The following is a 17500-nucleotide window of genomic DNA, read 5'->3' on the forward strand; positions in this document are numbered from 1 at the left end:
TCTCAGTACTTATTGTTCAGTAGTCAGTTCTCATTGCTCAGTACTTATTGTTCAGTAATCAGTTCTCATTGCTCAGTACTTATTGTTCAGTAGTCAGTTCTCATTGCTCAGTACTTATTGTTCAGTAGTCAGTTCTCATTGCTCAGTACTTATTGTTCAGTAGTCAGTTCTCATTGCTCAGTACTTATTGTTCAGTAGTCAGTTCTCATTGCTCAGTACTTATTGTTCAGTAGTCAGTTCTCATTGCTCAGTACTTATTGTTCAGTAGTCAGTTCTCATTGCTCAGTACTTATTGTTCAGTAGTCAGTTCTCATTGCTCAATACTTATTTAACTGCTCAGCGTTCAGTGCTCAGGGTTCAGCGTTCATTGTCTTCCGTACTCACTGTTAAATGTTCAGTCTACTGCTTCAGTGTCTATACACACACACACACACACACACACACACTCGATCAGCACTAAAACTCTAAACAAAATATATTTGATGACCTGACACCCTGTATGTGATCTCCCCACTGAGTCCAGCTGCTTTAATTTAGCGATGGTTTTAACGCCACACAGGATTTTGCTTCATTCTGCTTGTCGAGCTAAACGTTTTTTTTCCTCTTGCTGTAGAGTTTTGACATCGCTGACATGTGACACGTGAAAAATTGGCCTTGTTGCTCTGGGTTACAGCAGCCTGTAGACCAAAGTTCAGGGATTTGTTCATGGCCTAATGGCCCAGTTCACACACACACACACACACACACACACACACACACACACACACACACACACAGCTTGTTATCATCAGTGTTCCATGGGAACTTTGGTTTGGACTCTGTAGCAGTCTCTTGCTCATTTAGGACGATTTGAGCTGAGCTCCTGTTGAAGACTTTATACAGTATAAATCATGTGGTGTGAAAAATACTGAAGGAATTTGACTGATCTGATGGTAAATGTTTCTGTAGTGTGAAGGTTAAAGTGTAAAAGAGACAGACACACACACACACACACACACACACACACACACACACACACACCTCGTTACCATGTTCCACTCCTCATTACTGCTGCACACAGCCACTGCTCTCATCTGATTAACACCCAACATCTGTCTGTCTGTCTGTCTGTTTCTTTGTCTGTGTTTTTCTTTGGCTGTCACTTTTTTGCCTGTCTTCCTGTATTTCTTGTCTCTGTCACCATTTGCTTTTCTTGCGGTTTCTGCCCCGTGTTGTGTTTTCTGTTTGTATTTTGTCTCTAGCTGACTTTGTTTTTAGCTTCCCCAAAGCTTAATATTAGTCATATGTGTGTGTGTGCGAGAGTGAGTGAGTGAGTGAGTGTGTGCGAGAGTGAGTGAGTGAGTGAGTGTGTGCGAGAGTGAGTGAGTGAGTGAGTGTGTGCGAGAGTGAGTGAGTGAGTGAGTGTGTGCGAGAGTGAGTGAGTGTGTGCGAGAGTGAGTGAGTGAGTGAGTGTGTGCGAGAGTGAGTGAGTGAGTGTGTGCGAGAGTGAGTGAGTGAGTGTGTGCGAGAGTGAGTGAGTGAGTGTGTGCGAGAGTGAGTGAGTGTGTGCGAGAGTGAGTGAGTGTGTGTGTGCGAGAGTGAGTGAGTGTGTGTGTGCGAGAGTGAGTGAGTGTGTGTGTGCGAGAGAGAGTGAGTGGGTGTGCGCGCGAGAGAGTGAGTGAGTGGGTGAGCGCGCGTGCGAGAGAGTGAGTGAGTGGGTGGGCGCGCGTGCGAGAGAGTGAGTGAGGGGGTGGGTGTGCGTGCGAGAGAGTGAGTGAGTGGGTGGGCGTGCGAGAGTGTGTATGTGTTCAAGAGTGTGTTTGGTTGTGCGCAAACGAGAGCATGTAGCTGGTAGGAGTTTATACTGTTTAGTTAAACTGCATCAGGGAGGAATCTGTATTAGTAGAATGTGAGTTTGGTTCAGACTCCATGTGTCTGTCAGAATAATTCAGTCACAGGAGACTTTTACTGTAACATTGAGACAAAACATCTGACAGGACTTCACTTATCTGTGCTGAAGATCTGGTCCAGGTGGAAGTCTGAAGAATCCCATAGGTCAATGTTTTACTGCTTCTGTCTGTCTGTCTGTCTGTCTGTCTGTCTGTCTGTCTGTCTGTCTGTCTGTCTGTCTGTCTCTCTCTCTCTCTCTCTCTCTCTCTCTCTCTCTCTCTCTCGCTCTCTCTCTCTCTCTCTCTCTCTCTCTCTCTCTCTCTCTCGCTCGCTCTCTCTCTCGCTCGCTCTCTCTCGCTCTCTCTCGCTCTCTCTCATTGAGAGAACCTTGTACCAGTGCAGATTATTTTCCCTCACTTCCTCAGTGTTCAGATTTATACCTCAGGTAGAACAAGCAGGAGGCTTATTTTAAACCCCGCAGTGTCATGAGCAGCTCCAGCCCTCAGTCAGCCAAACACACCATGGAACACTTACACTTATTTTTAATGCTCACGATCTCCTCCAGCAGATTCCACCAGCTTCATATCTGACATCTCTGGAGATAATTTAATGTGACGCAAGATTCCAGTCCTGAAACAGAACCTCAACACCACTTAGTCTTAACACTTCTGACAACTTGTATATCAAAATAAAAACCTCTGTGTGAATCTCCATCATCCTGAACCGTGTCTCGTTGCGTTTCCTGATCTCGGCTGGAGCTTCATAATCGTCTCTAATGCCCCTTTTCCACCAGAAAGAGCCGTGTGCTGGTTCAAAGTTGGTTCCACTGACGAACCTTCTAAGAACCGGTTTGTCTTTCCACCGGCTAGAGAGCATCACAGAGCTGCGTCTGACGTCACTGTATACGTGTCACGTGTTCCAGCAACTTTAGGGCAGCAGCGACAAACACAAACACATCAACAATGGCGGATGTTGCTTTACTGTTAATACTCATGGATTTGTGAACCTACATTAACACAAAAAACGCGGCGAATCCAACGTGTACGTGCAGCTCCATGTAATCTGTATAAATGGAGGTTGTAATCGAGAAAATACATAACGTTATTTTATCATTAACACAGAAAAAAGTTAGCCTTAGCATGTAGCTACGTACTATCATGTGTGCTAATAATGTATCATATCGTGGTAAAGTAAAAGTGTATTAAACATTAGTATACTTAAGGTACATTATCAAATGCGCTAACAGTAGCCCCGCCCACAGCCCCGCCCACAGCCCCTGACACAAGCGGTTCTTAAGTCTAGACCAGCAACGTTTTGGTGCTACTTAAGAACCACTTTTCCTGGTTCAGAGCCGGTGCTTTGGGAGTCGAAAAAGAAAGAAATGGTTCTAAATTAGGCTCCGAACCAGCACTCAAACTGCTTCGGTGAAAAAGGGGCTTCTAACAGACCTCTGGTGTACCAGCGAGAGTGAAGACAGTGGAGTTCACGTGATCCTCGATAAAGAGCACACGCTGTTTCTCCTTTATCACGTATGATATGACGCAGATAAACACTGCTGAATTTTATACCCAAACACCAAATCTCCCTAAAAAATCTTTCTGAAATTAAGACACGTATTATTTGGCTGATTCTGACTGACCGGTTCTTTGAAGATATCTAAAACTTTTGGAGAATATTTTATTGTTCTTTTAAGATAAAAAATGCAGTAATTATAAACCAATTTTCCTAAAAAATCTAAATGATTAATTATTTAAATTAAATTTTTTTTGAGAATAAATCCTTGAATAATAATTATTTAAGTCGCATTAGAACAATTTTTTAAGAAAATTTGTGAACGTTTTTTTAAAAAAAATTATGTAAGTCGCATTCTTTAAGTCGCATTAAAAGAACACAGCAAAAAGGATTGAGATTGATTTGGATTAAGTTTTATTTAGCCTTATGACTCTTCTGCTCTCCTCTGTTCCTGAGATCTTGAGTGGGAATGTTTGGGTTTTACTGCAGGATCTCTGATCTACACAGATCCAGTCATCTGTGATCCTGTAAATAAACACCAGGCTCAATTCTGACTCGCACGTCTGTACCACGATACGCCTTTCCTCTAATTATGATGGAGAGGAAAAACGATCAAGCGCTATGACGTAAACACACACACACACACACACACACACACACACACACTTCTAACCCTGTGCTGTCTTTGTGTGCTGTATAGATCTGGATTCGGACCGAATTCACTTCAGTACTCTGTTCACACGAGGAAGTTAAAAAACTTGATTAGAAACTGAAACATGATTTATTATGTCTTGTTGGTCAGGCAGCTGAATTGAGCTGAGAGATTTAATATCAGACTCCTCAGTGGAATTGTTCACCATCTGTGTAAATGATGCAAATGAAGTTTGACAAGATGCCGTTTGGTGAAACGAAGATGATTTTTATTGTTTTGGAGAAAAAAAGGTAGAGCTTTGAATAAAGAAGTTTATTCTTTGAGACTTTTGATCCTCACATGTTTTTGTTGTGTCCCACAGCAGGTTGTCCTGTGGCGTGACGGTAGGTGGGTGGTGTGGCTCTGGCCTCGGCCCCCTTGCACCGCTGAATGGCTGCGATGGCGCCCGCGCTGACCGACACGCCGGCCGACACTCACCGAATCCGCCTCAAACTGGCTCCGTCCTCCTCCGCTATCAACCAGAGTGCCGTGGAGGAAAACGGCGCCACCGACCGTGTCCTCGCCCCAACGAACGGCACCGTCAAACGCAAAAACTCTGACAAAGAGGATCATCTGTCCTGCGCGGCCGGAAACTTCAGCAAAGACGAATCGAGTCGCGATTTGGGCAAAATACAGGAGTTCGTCACCTCGTACCGCTGCTCGGACGAGACCCTGAAATTGCAGAACGTCTTCGACATCCTGCCCGGCATCTTACAACGCAAGCACCACACCCTGGAGCTCTCAGAGGAGCAGCTGAAGAGCATCATGAGTGCGGGGAATGCTAGCAGTCTGCCTTCTCTACAGCAGAGTGTCGGCGTTAACGGCGTGGCGAGGAAATTTACAAAAACAAACAAAGACTCCAGCAGCGTCACCATGAATGGAGGCAAGTATGGACAAGCAGCGCTACCACTTGCTCACGGCGGGTCAACAGGAAATGGTCCTGCTAAAGATTCCACGGAGCAGCACCAGTGCCCTAGAGGTGTCCCACGGGATCGGCAGAACAACCAGGATATCCCAGAATCTCCCGTGCCCTTTCGCTCGCCTTCACAAGAGCGGAACGGTTCGGACAGCTTATCGGTGTTTAGTGCGGAAGTTTCCGTGGCTCCGCCTTCTGTGCTCAACTCACTGGAAAGCCTGGGAGGAGACCTGCACAGCCGTTCGCAGCAGGCCAAAAGCCGACAGATGGAGATCGAGGGTCGTCTGCGGCGCCTGCATAAGCGGCTACAGGTGGTGCAGGCGAAGCAGGTGGAGCGTCACGTGCAGCAACAGCTCGGTGGATTACTTTGCAGCACTCTGGGGCCTCAGGACTCCCGGGTCCATCGGGAAAGAGCAGAACCCAGCCGGGTTCTGAGGGGCGAATCTGTGCCGGCCGAGCTGGAGCGGCTCTCGCTGAGCTGCAGCACCAACCTGCGAGCGGCGGAAAACGCCTTTGATTCGGACGCCACCGAGAGCAGCTCCGGAGGAGAAACAGACGTGGAAGAGGACGAGCTGGCCCGGGCGGACGTCGAGCAGCGGCACATTTCACTGTGAGTAGTGAACTTTAAAGTCCTGCTTGCTGATGAGGTGGTTGTTTAGGTCGGTGACGTTAAATTCTTACGATAAGAACGTCTGAGTGTTGTGCCACCAGCAGGTGAACGATGAGGTGTGCCTGTGTATGTTCTCTGGTCTTGGTGTATGTTGCTGATTTACATTAACAATCAGAGACTAGAGTCACGCGTTTGGTAAACTACAGCTCAGTACATTAACAGTAACAGTAAACGACATTCTGCTTTCTTTTGGTTCATGGATGACTTTGATTTCACAATGACACGTTTTTCACTGGTCTGAAGGGTTGCCAGATAGCAGTAAAAAGCACACTTCTTCTGGCAATTTAAAAGTTTATGGATGACGAACTTTACCTCCATTTCACAAGCCTGTTTGTTTCAATGCTAGATCAACACTAGCGGTGCAAAAAAGCACGACACATGCAACCCTGAAGCGGGCGTGTTTGTAGGGCAGGTTTTATTTATTACATTTTTTTTGCATTTTTTTTTGTCTCCCCAGCTACGAAACTGCCCAGTTGCCTTGGTGATATTCTTTAACCTACTTTAGTTTTTGTCATGTCGGCACATACGTAACCCGGTTTGCTGATTCGACCTAAAGAGTGAGTTACTGTTTCAGCGGCGTTTAAAGGCCACATCTCAGGCGCCGTGGTGCCGTATGACATATCGCCACACTCTTCGTCAGTAACCTGTAACTCAGGTGTCGGTGTGTTTAACAGTCTGTCGTTTTCTTTACAATGACATGCTAGGGGTCGACACGTGCACTTTGTGTTTCATGCCATAAAAGTATGTTGTGTTCACATTGTAGCATCATCACACGTCTGCTTAAGTCCAGACCGTCAGGCTGCGCTCGTCTCTGAGTGTAGAGGAGAAGAAAACCGTTACTGCAGCAGCATGAGTTCATCTGATCTGTTTCACTTTCACTTCACACCACAAGTTCAGTTACATGATGCAAGCTCAATGCAACTTCTCTCCTCTCCTCTCTTCTCCATTTCTCTCCTCTTCTCTCCTCTACATTTCTGTCATCTCATCTCCTCTCTTCTCTTCTCCATTTCTCTCCTCTACATTTCTCTCATCTCATCTCCTCTCCTCTATATTTCTCTCCTCTCCTCTTTTCTCCTCTCCATTTCTCTCCTCTCTTCTCCTCTCTTCTCTTCTCCATTTCTCTCCTCTTCTCTCCTCTACATTTCTCTCATCTCATCTCCTCTCTTCTCTTCTCCATTTATCTCCTCTTCTCTTATCTCCATTTCTTTCATCTCATCTCCTCTCCTCTATATTTCTCTCCTCTCCTCTTTTCTCCTCTCCATTTCTCTCCTCTCATCTCCTCTCCTCCACATCTCTCTCCTTTTTTCTCCTCCACATTTTTCTCCTTTTTTGTCCTCTACATTTCTCTCCTCTCCTGTCCTCTCCTCCCTCCCTCCCTGACATTGTTTAGAGTTATACCCTGCTGTTTCTCTACTAAGTGCTTCATCAGGTTTCTACACAATGTTTGTAATTCGGATGTAGACGTTTTGGTATAATGATGTAACATAAATGCAATCTCTCTCTCTATCTTTCTCTCTTCCCCCCCCTCTCTCTCTATCTTTCTCTCTGTCTCTCTTTCTCTCCCCCCCTCTCTCTCTCTCTCTCTCTCTCTCTCTCTCTCTCTCTCTCCTTCTGTACGTTTTATGGCTGTTGTGTTTGGTCAGCACTGAAGATCTACTAAAGGTCTGAAGGTCTTTCATTAGCTGCTGAACGTTGGTCTTGAGGTGATATGACACAAATGTTAATTGTACACTGAGGTATTTGTGAGTGTGGTGGTGAAGAGAGAGCAGAAAGGCTCACCTGTCAGTTCAGTGAGCGCACACACACACACACACACACACACACACCTCGTCATATCAGTAATCTACTGTTACTGATAAAAAAACCTTGAAGAAATAACATTACATGAAACGGGTTTGTATGATTTATTTATTTATTCTTTTATTTATTTCTGATAGTTTGCTGATGAATAGTTTGACTTTGCACAGCAGAGACGTGAAAGAGGCGAACTGTTCACATGCTCATAGTGCTAAAAATAACACAATGATCTCTCTCTCTTTCTGTCTGTCTTACTATTACTTCTCGCTCTCTCTCTCTCTCTCTCTCTCTCTCTCTCTCTCTCTCTCTCGCTCACTCGCTCTCTCCCCCTAAAGGCAGATGATGGTGTCAGTAATAATTAGTGGCATGAGCCTGTGCACAGCAGCCGTGTGTCAGATTCAGTGTTTGAAATCTCGCTCGGATTTTTGATCGTCTCCTACTCAGTGTGTCTGAGAGACGGTCTGTCTGTCTACCTGTCTGTCTGCCTGCTTGTCTACCTGTCTGTCTGCCTGCTGGCCTACTAGTCTGTATTTCTGTCTGCCTGCTTGTCTATCTGTCTGTCTGCTTGTCTATCTGTCTGTCTGCTTGTCTATCTGTCTGTCTGTCTGCTTGTCTGTCTGTCTGCTTGTCTGTCTGTCTGTCTGTCTGCTTGTCTGTCTGCTTGTCTGTCTGCTTGTCTGTCTGTCTGTCTGTCTGTCTGCTTGTCTGTCTGTCTGCTTGTCTGTCTGTCTGTCTGTCTGCTTGTCTGTCTGTCTGTCTGCTTGTCTGTCTGTCTGCTTGCTTGTCTGTCTGTCTGCTTGTCTGTCTGTCTGCTTGTCTGTCTGCTTGTCTGTCTGCTTGTCTGTCTGTCTGTCTGCTTGTCTGTCTGTCTGTCTGCTTGTCTGTCTGTCTGTCTGCTTGTCTGTCTGTCTGTCTCTGCTTGTCTGTCTGTCTGCTTGTCTGTCTGTCTGCTTGTCTGTCTGTCTGCTTGTCTGTCTGTCTGCCTGCCTGCTTGTCTGTCTGTCTGTCTGTCTGCTTGTCTGTCTTTCTGTCTGTTTGTCTTTCTGTCTGCCTGTCTGTCTTTCTGTCTGCTTGTCTGTCTTTCTGTCTGCTTGTCTGTCTGCTTGTCTGTCTTTCTGTCTGCTTGTCTGTCTGCTTGTCTGTCTTTCTGTCTGCTTGTCTGTCTTTCTGTCTGCTTGTCTGTCTTTCTGTCTGCTTGTCTGTCTGCCTGTTTGTCTACTTGTCTATCTTAGAGTATGATACTGCCAACCTAGATACTGTTAGTTTTTAGGGGTCAAGCACCAAAGCAGATTTTTTTGTTAAATTTGTCAAATTCGTGTTAAGACATAAGTGTTAAGTCTTTTTTTTTTTCTTCTTCTCGTTTTTCTCTCCTTCCTTAGTTCTTGCTCTGTTTCTCTTTTTTATTTTTTTTTTGCTTGGATTCTTTCAGAATTTTCTGAATGTTATTGATGTTCTTAAGAAATTTTGATCAGAACAAATGTACACGAGTTAGTATAGAAGTGCGAACGTACAAGACAAGAAAATGTGTAGGAATCGATCCGTGTGAGAGTTTCTCCGGGGTGTGTGTGTGTGTGAGTACAGATCTCGGAGCTGGTTGGTTAACATTATCTAACATTAACATTCTCCACCCACTTGAAAGTCACTGAGCCGGTCAGTTAAGGTTCTATTACTTTCTGATCTTCTTGGTTCTCACTGGTTCCCAGTCCACACTCGTTCATCCTCCTCCTCCTCCTCCTCTTCCTCTGTAACATGTGCCACCACTGTGAAAGCTCTCGTCTTGTTTTATTTCCTCTTTGTGGTCAGTAGATGACGGGTGAATGATATTCTCAGTGAAGTGGAAGTCCCAGTGTATAAGACTTTGTTGGGGTTTGGTTCTGTGGAGTAAATATGTTTGTTTGTTTATTTATTTATTTATTTATTTACATGTTCATTCCTCAGATATGTTTTGTATTGAAGTCCATCACATAGTCAGGTGTTGGAATCTGATTGGGTGCTGGTTTATTAAGGACTCTTAACCGCACTCCATTTTGGTGCAGATGTGGTTTAGACAGGATCTGTGCTCTGATGGCAGTTGGGGCCGGAGGTGTAACCCGATTAGTTATTTGGATATTAGGGCAATTAACTGTGGCCTGATTGGTTGCAGTGGCTTTCAGGGTGTGAGCAGAAATCTAATTGGTCACTGTGGCTTTAAGGGTCTGAATCCTGATGGGGTGCAGTGGTATATTTAGCTGTTTTTTTTATGGTGTAATATGATTGGTTGCTTTGGGATTAGGAGAATAGACTGTGTTCTGATTGGTTAAGGTGACATTTTGGGATTTCACTGTGCTCTGATTGGTTCTTGATGGATTAAAGCTATAAACTGTGGCTACAGATGGACTAATGCTGTAAACTGTGTTCTGATTGATTACTGTCACTGAATCAGGGTTGTAATCTGACCCCATGTTGTAAATACACATCTTTATTCTGTGTGTTTGTTTATCCACGTGCATGACTTGACTCCACGGCAACCAATAGCGTTAAAGATAAGCCTCCTTGTGGGGGCTTGTGTCCACACTGTCTAGACAGCGTGTTGAAAAACGAGCGTGTATCGTCTACATGACGATCAGCACACCTTTGCACACATCCGTACGTGATCCATGCAGAGGAGACGTGAGCTACAGTGAAACTCCTCAGTCGTCTTTATTCATCTGAATGTACAGGATGTCGTCGTAGTACTACACGGTTTCATTTACATCCGCTCCTATTAGACGTGTTCAGGTCAGGTAGAGTTCAGTGTTCATTATCAAGAGCACGAGGAGAGAAAAAAAAGGCAGTTATTGTCTGTCCTATGTGCTTTATAAATAACCGACAGTGACTAATTGCAGTCCATTAGCGGCAGCTCTACGGCTCCGAATGAAATCATCCAGCGAGCCGGCGTAATGAATTCCAGCGCGGTCGGCTTTTATCGCTGCCACGTCCATCCGTCTGCAGGATGGAATACAGCATCGTTCGAGACGGCGGTGTTGCATAAAATCAATTACAGTCGAGACATGATGATGTAATATCTATATAACCATCATTTTAAACCACTTGCTTTAATATGTACAAAACGTTTCACAGCGAACTTGGCTTTCTATCCAGCTACTGTGGAGAAGGGCTGAGTCACTATACATCATCTCGGCAACGTCACTTCTGTTTCTCCGAAATCGTTTCCTGGTCCTGAAACGACAGATCAGAGGACGGGTTAAAGTCCAGGACCCATATTGAGTAGTGACAAAATTCTTAGAAATGTGGGAGTTTCCTTTTATTAAATGAAAGATCATCCTAGTAAAGATAAAAGTTATTCATAAAGCATCTTAAACCGTAAAAGAGCTCATAAAGTCAAAAAGTGTTAGGAGCAGTGAGGAGGACTTTATCAGGCTAGTTGTTAAGAGGTAATTGTTTACATTTATAACATACAGATGTCGGAACATCTCTAATACGATCGGTCACGAACGCAATCTCTACACGGAAGTATCTCGATACGCAAACGTCGTAAAACGAGTACAGCGATTTCACCATGAGGATATTATTTCTTTCTATCACTCAATTCAAGGTCTCGGTCTTTACAAACGTCTCAGAATAAAAGACATTTAATAAAGGCTTTAATCAAGACACTATTTCATGAATGTGAGTGGAACAACACGGGGAAGATTTCTTTTTGTTTGGTTTGGTTTTTTTTATTTTAGGGAAACCTCAGGACATTGAGCAGTATTTCTCCCTAAACCACAGAACACAAATTCATGGAAAATTCCTGAGTCACTGAAGCAGAAATGGGGCAAGAGTTCGAAGAGGAAAAAAGAGAGAGATGGATAGCGAGAGAGAACCGCAGAAGGTGCCACTGTGTGAAGTTCAGATGATTCACTGTTGCTTTTCTGTTGAAGTGAGTATCGATGATGGAAGTTCGTCAGGACACAGTGTTGAGCTGAACGCTCCTGCGTGTCTGGGTGCCGCAGGAAGCCGTCGGCGGCGATGTTGTTTCTGTTTAGGCACGGCGGAGGAGGTGTTTGTATACAGAAGCCTTCTTTCCATCTGCTTTGCGTGTTACTGGCAAAATGCCGCTGTGTCGTTTGTGGAATAAAGCACTCGGATGTGCGCTGCTGTGGGAAAACAATCAGTCGTGTCCATCTGACTCGAGGCAGAGTCGCCGCCATCGACCCACCGTTGCAAAAATGAATTTCCTGTATTTAAAATCCCCAAATCAAACGAAGGCTTACGTTACAGAGAAACCGTTACTGAAACTGGAGACTCCTTCCAATAAACCTCAGCGTATCAGCAAGGTTCTCGGTCTCACAGGTTACAGCAGCGTCACTTTCAGGTTAAAGACATGTTCTGATGAGACTGAAAGTGTGTGGTTCATCATGGAGTCGGCCCTGAGACCTTAAAGAACTTTCCAGGTCTGAATTTTGCTAAAATCTGTAAAAACCTTCAGTGTGCAGCCTGCAGCTGCTCAGGCCGTAATTTGGATATTAGATACTCGAGAATTTGATATGGAAATGGCTGTGGCCTGGTGGATGGTCACATGATCACACACACACTGAAAAGACAAGGATTAAAAAATTCTGGAGTAATAAAGCACCTTAAACACGATGTTCTCTGATTGTTCTGTATTCACTTAATTACCTGGGGTAGGATTATCAGAGGTGGCTTTGTTACAGGTGAAACCTGACTGTTGGATCTCCAGGGTTACGAGCGTTCCCTGGAATGTTGTCTGATAAAAGATCATTCTCAATCAAATAAATCGTGCCTTAGTGGAGTGTCTCTTGAGTCAAGACGGAAAAGAGCGTTTCTCATTCTATGCTGCAGCTACTCAAATTTCGTCTGTCTGACTCGGCTACGTGGCTGTCTGACTCGGCTACGCGGCTGTCTGACTCGGCTACGCGGCTCTCTGACTCGGCTACGCGGCTGTCTGACTCGGCTACGCGGCTGTCTGACTCGGCTACGCGGCTCTCTGACTCGGCTACGCGGCTGTCTGACCCGGCTACGCGGCTGTCTGACCCGGCTACGCGGCTGTCTGACCCGGCTACGCGGCTGTCTGACCCGGCTACGCGGCTGTCTGACCCGGCTACGCGGCTGTCTGACCCGGCTACGCGGCCCTCTGACTCGGCTACGCGGCTCTCTGACCCGGCTACGCGGCTCTCTGACCCGGCTACGCGGCTGTCTGACCCGGCTACGCGGCTGTCTGACCCGGCTACGTGACTCAAATTAAAAAGGAATAACTCGTACAAATATACAAAAAAGATGCATTTGTGTCGTCGACGTTTGAATGCTTATCTCCGGTGTAAACGTAAGGCGCTGTAGGTGTTGTTCATTCCAGATTGTGGTTTATAGGATCAGTGCTTTAAGAGATTATTAATATATATTAAAGATATTATAGATATTAAATTTAAGTGGCTTTGTTGTCATGCTACTGCTGCGCTTGTACAGTTTTTTAGCGTTCACACACATGCACAAATGCGTACAAATATCTGACACGTCATCACTGTGACTCCTCTAACAGTGAAAAGGAAAAGGCGTGGGTCTGCTCTTTCACTCTCTGTTCAGTTCTCTTTGGTCTTCAGCCCGACGTACAGTACGCGTCTGTGTTAAGTGTGTAGAACCGCGAGTTTCCATCAGCCGTAGCAGGAGGAAATAACACTGAATCTGCAGTGCTGCAAAGCACCGTGCACTTTGTTTACACCTGTTTTCTGTGTGTGTGTGTGTGTTTAAAGAATTACATAAAGTGTTAGCTAACTAGCTAACAGTGGTGTTTTAGTAGCTTATGAGTGACGTCCTGAGGTGAAAAAATAAAAACACGTTAAAGAAAAGGTATAATCCATTAAGTCAAGAAAATGTTTATTCAAATGCCTTAGCACAGTTTATGAATTAAGCTTTAATTCATAGCTGTTGTATTTTAAGGTAAGATCAGTGGCACTTTAAAAGTAATGGCACCCACGTTGCTCAGGATCTCTGGGGGAACTCTGTTCTGCCGTTTCTCTGATCTAGTCGTACAGATAAACGTCAGTGCAGCGTGTCACCCGATTTCTGCTGCAGGTTCTGCCTGTGTCATGTTTAATATACCACACGCTTCCTGCTTTGTTTTGCATGATGCAGCAAACATAGAGGAAGCGACGTAGTTTTTAATCGCCACGTCACGGTTTCAGCTGCAGAGCGACAAAACAGACCAAAGAGGAAAAGACGAGAGAATTTCAGAAAGCAGCAAATATAAACGTTACGCTTTAGCGTCGATTCACGTGGAAGTCGTTTCACCTTCGACCTTTTCTCCTTTTCTCTGGTCAAACATTGAGAGGCGGGTGCATTTTATCTGTCCATGCCGTAAATGGCCGTACGGGAAGAATAAATCAATCAGAGCAGCCAGCTGACTGACCGAAGCCGTTTTAGAGGCAAGCTTGGATTCGATGAACGGTTGATACTTCCCAGAATTACCACTGTGTAACATTTGAATTATTCACTTAGCTGAAGAGAGATTCATCATGAAACAGTAGAAGTCATACCTGTACATGTTCCCCTTAGTGTTGCACCAGAGTTTCACCCTCTGTAGCTCCCTGCACTGCACCAGAGCTTCACCATCCTGACAGTTTTTCTTCTGAATTTTATTTTTTCCAATTTTAACCAGCTTTATTGAAATTAAAAAAATAAAATTGAGTGTCCTGCACAGAGCTCTGACTCAACCCCACTGAACACCTTTGGGATGAACTGGAACTAAAGCCTTGTCAACATAAGATATAATGGTGTTACATTGTGTCAGTGTTAGTTATAATGGTGTTATATTGTGTCAGTGTTAGTTATAATGGTGTTACATTGTGTCAGTGTTAGTTATAATGGTGTTACATTGTGTCAGTGTTAGTTATAATGGTGTTACATTGTGTCAGTGTTAGTTATAATGGTGTTACATTGTGTCAGTGTTAGTTATAATGGTGTTATATTGTCAGTGTTAGTTATAATGGTGTTATATTGTGTCAGTGTTAGTTATAATGGTGTTACATTGTGTCAGTGTTAGTTATAATGGTGTTATATTGTGTCAGTGTTAGTTATAATGGTGTTACATTGTGTCAGTGTTAGTTATAATGGTGTTACATTGTGTCAGTGTTAGTTATAATGGTGTTACATTGTGTCAGTGTTAGTTATAATGGTGTTATATTGTCAGTGTTAGTTATAATGGTGTTATATTGTGTCAGTGTTAGTTATAATGGTGTTATATTGTGTCAGTTTTTGTTTTAATGGTGTTACATTGTGTTAGTGTTAGTTATAATGGTGTTATATTGTGTCAGTGTTAGTTATAATGGTGTTATATTGTCAGTGTTAGTTATAATGGTGTTATTGTGTCAGTGTTAGTTATAATTGTTACATTGTGTTAGTGTTAGTTATAATGGTGTTATATTGTGTTAGTGTTACAGTTATAATGGTGTTACATTGTGTCAGTGTTAGTTATAATGGTGTTATATTGTGTCAGTGTTAGTTATAATGGTGTTATATTGTGTCAGTGTTAGTTATAATGGTGTTATTGTGTCAGTGTTAGTTATAATTGTTACATTGTGTTAGTGTTAGTTATAATGGTGTTATATTGTGTTAGTGTTACAGTTATAATGGTGTTACATTGTGTCAGTGTTAGTTATAATGGTGTTATATTGTGTCGGTGTTAGTTATAATGGTGTTATATTGTGTCAGTGTTAGTTATAATTGTTACATTGTGTTAGTGTTAGTTATAATGGTGTTATATTGTGTTAGTGTTACAGTTATAATGGTGTTACATTGTGTCAGTGTTAGTTATAATTGTTACATTGTGTTAGTGTTAGTTATAATGGTGTTATTGTGTCAGTGTTACAGTTATAATGGTGTTACATTGTGTTAGTGTTAGTTATAATGGTGTTATATTGTGTTAGTGTTACAGTTATAATGGTGTTACATTGTGTCAGTGTTAGTTATAATGGTGTTATATTGTGTCAGTGTTAGTTATAATGGTGTTATATTGTGTCAGTTTTTGTTATAATGGTGTTACATTGTGTTAGTGTTAGTTATAATGGTGTTATATTGTGTCGGTGTTAGTTATAATGGTGTTATATTGTGTCAATGTTAGTTATAATTGTTACATTGTGTCAGTGTTAGTTATAATGGTGTTATATTGTCAGTGTTAGTTATAATTGTTACATTGTGTCATTGTTAGTTATAATGGTGTTATATTGTGTCAGTGTTTGTTATAATTGTTACATTGTGTCAGTGTTAGTTATAATGGTGTTATATTGTGTCAGTGTTTGTTATAATGGTGTTACATTGTGTTAGTGTTAGTTATAATGGTGTTATGTTGTCAGTGTTAGTTATAATTGTTACATTGTGTTAGTGTTAGTTATAATGGTGTTATATTGTGTTAGTGTTACAGTTATAATGGTGTTACATTGTGTCAGTGTTAGTTATAATGGTGTTATATTGTGTCAGTGTTAGTTATAATGGTGTTATATTGTGTCAGTGTTAGTTATAATGGTGTTATTGTGTCAGTGTTAGTTATAATTGTTACATTGTGTTAGTGTTAGTTATAATGGTGTTATATTGTGTTAGTGTTACAGTTATAATGGTGTTACATTGTGTCAGTGTTAGTTATAATGGTGTTATATTGTGTCGGTGTTAGTTATAATGGTGTTATATTGTGTCAATGTTAGTTATAATTGTTACATTGTGTCAGTGTTAGTTATAATGGTGTTATATTGTGTCAGTGTTAGTTATAATTGTTACATTGTGTCAGTGTTAGTTATAATTGTTACATTGTGTCAGTGTTAGTTATAATGGTGTTATATTGTGTCAGTGTTTGTTATAATGGTGTTACATTGTGTTAGTGTTAGTTATAATGGTGTTATATTGTCAGTGTTAGTTATAATGGTGTTATATTGTGTCAGTGTTAGTTATAATGGTGTTATATTGTGTCGGTGTTAGTTATAATGGTGTTATATTGTGTCAGTGTTAGTTATAATGGTGTTATATTGTGTCAGTGTTAGTTATAATTGTTACATTGTGTCAGTGTTAGTTATAATGGTGTTATATTGTCAGTGTTTGTTATAATGGTGTTACATTGTGTTAGTGTTAGTTAAAATGGTGTTATATTGTGTCAGTGTTTGTTATAATGGTGTTACATTGTGTTAGTGTTAGTTATAATGGTGTTATATTGTCAGTGTTAGTTATAATGGTGTTATATTGTGTCAGTGTTAGTTATAATTGTTACATTGTGTCAGTGTTAGTTATAATGGTGTTATATTGTGTCAGTGTTAGTTATAATGGTGTTACATTGTGTCAGTGTTAGTTATAATGGTGTTACATTGTGTCAGTGTTAGTTATAATGGTGTTACATTGTGTCAGTGTTAGTTATAATGGTGTTATATTGTGTTAGTGTTAGTTATAATTGTTACATTGTGTCAGTGTTAGTTATAATGGTGTTACATTGTGTCATTGTTAGTTATAATGGTGTTATATTGTGTTAGTGTTAGTTATAATAGTTACATTGTGTCAGTGTTAGTTATAATGGTGTTACATTGTGTCTTGTTAGTTATAATGGTGTTATATTGTGTTAGTGTTAGTTATAATGGTGTTATATTGTGTCAGTGTTAGTTATAATGGTGTTATATTGTGTCAGTGTTAGTTATAATGGTGTTATATTGTGTTAGTTATAATGGTGTTATATTGTGTTAGTGTTAGTTATAATAGTTACATTGTGTCAGTGTTACAGGTTACACATATGCTAATTTACGTTGAGCTGCTCTACTCATTTACGTTGAGCTGCTCTACTCATTTACGTTGAGCTGTTCTACTCATTTAAGTTGAGCTGCTCTACTCATTTACGGTGCGCTGCTCTACTCATTTACGTTGCGCTGCTCTACTCATTTATGTTGCACTGCTCTACTCATTTATGTTGCACTGCTCTACTCATTTACGGTGCGCTGCTCTACTCATTTACGGTGCGCTGCTCTACTCGTTTACGTTGAGCTGCTCTACTCGTTTACGTTGTGCGTACATAGTTATGAAATACCTTTTCAAATACTCT

General features: G+C 42.1%; 1 protein-coding gene across 2 annotated transcripts in view; it reads left to right on the top strand.

Annotated features, from left to right (window-relative positions):
- kansl1b (KAT8 regulatory NSL complex subunit 1b) overlaps positions 1 to 17500 on the top strand; it is a 52994-nt gene that overhangs the window by 17909 nt on the left and 17585 nt on the right. For both annotated transcript variants that reach the window (XM_060865463.1, XM_060865462.1), the window contains exon 2: positions 4395 to 5598. In XM_060865463.1, coding sequence (XP_060721446.1) covers positions 4463 to 5598 — 1136 coding nt within the window. In that variant the 5' untranslated portion in view covers positions 4395 to 4462. The remainder of the gene's footprint in view (positions 1 to 4394; positions 5599 to 17500) is intronic.

This window comes from Tachysurus vachellii, chromosome 3 (genome assembly GCF_030014155.1).
Source record: "Tachysurus vachellii isolate PV-2020 chromosome 3, HZAU_Pvac_v1, whole genome shotgun sequence".
Taxonomy (NCBI): domain Eukaryota; kingdom Metazoa; phylum Chordata; class Actinopteri; order Siluriformes; family Bagridae; genus Tachysurus; species Tachysurus vachellii.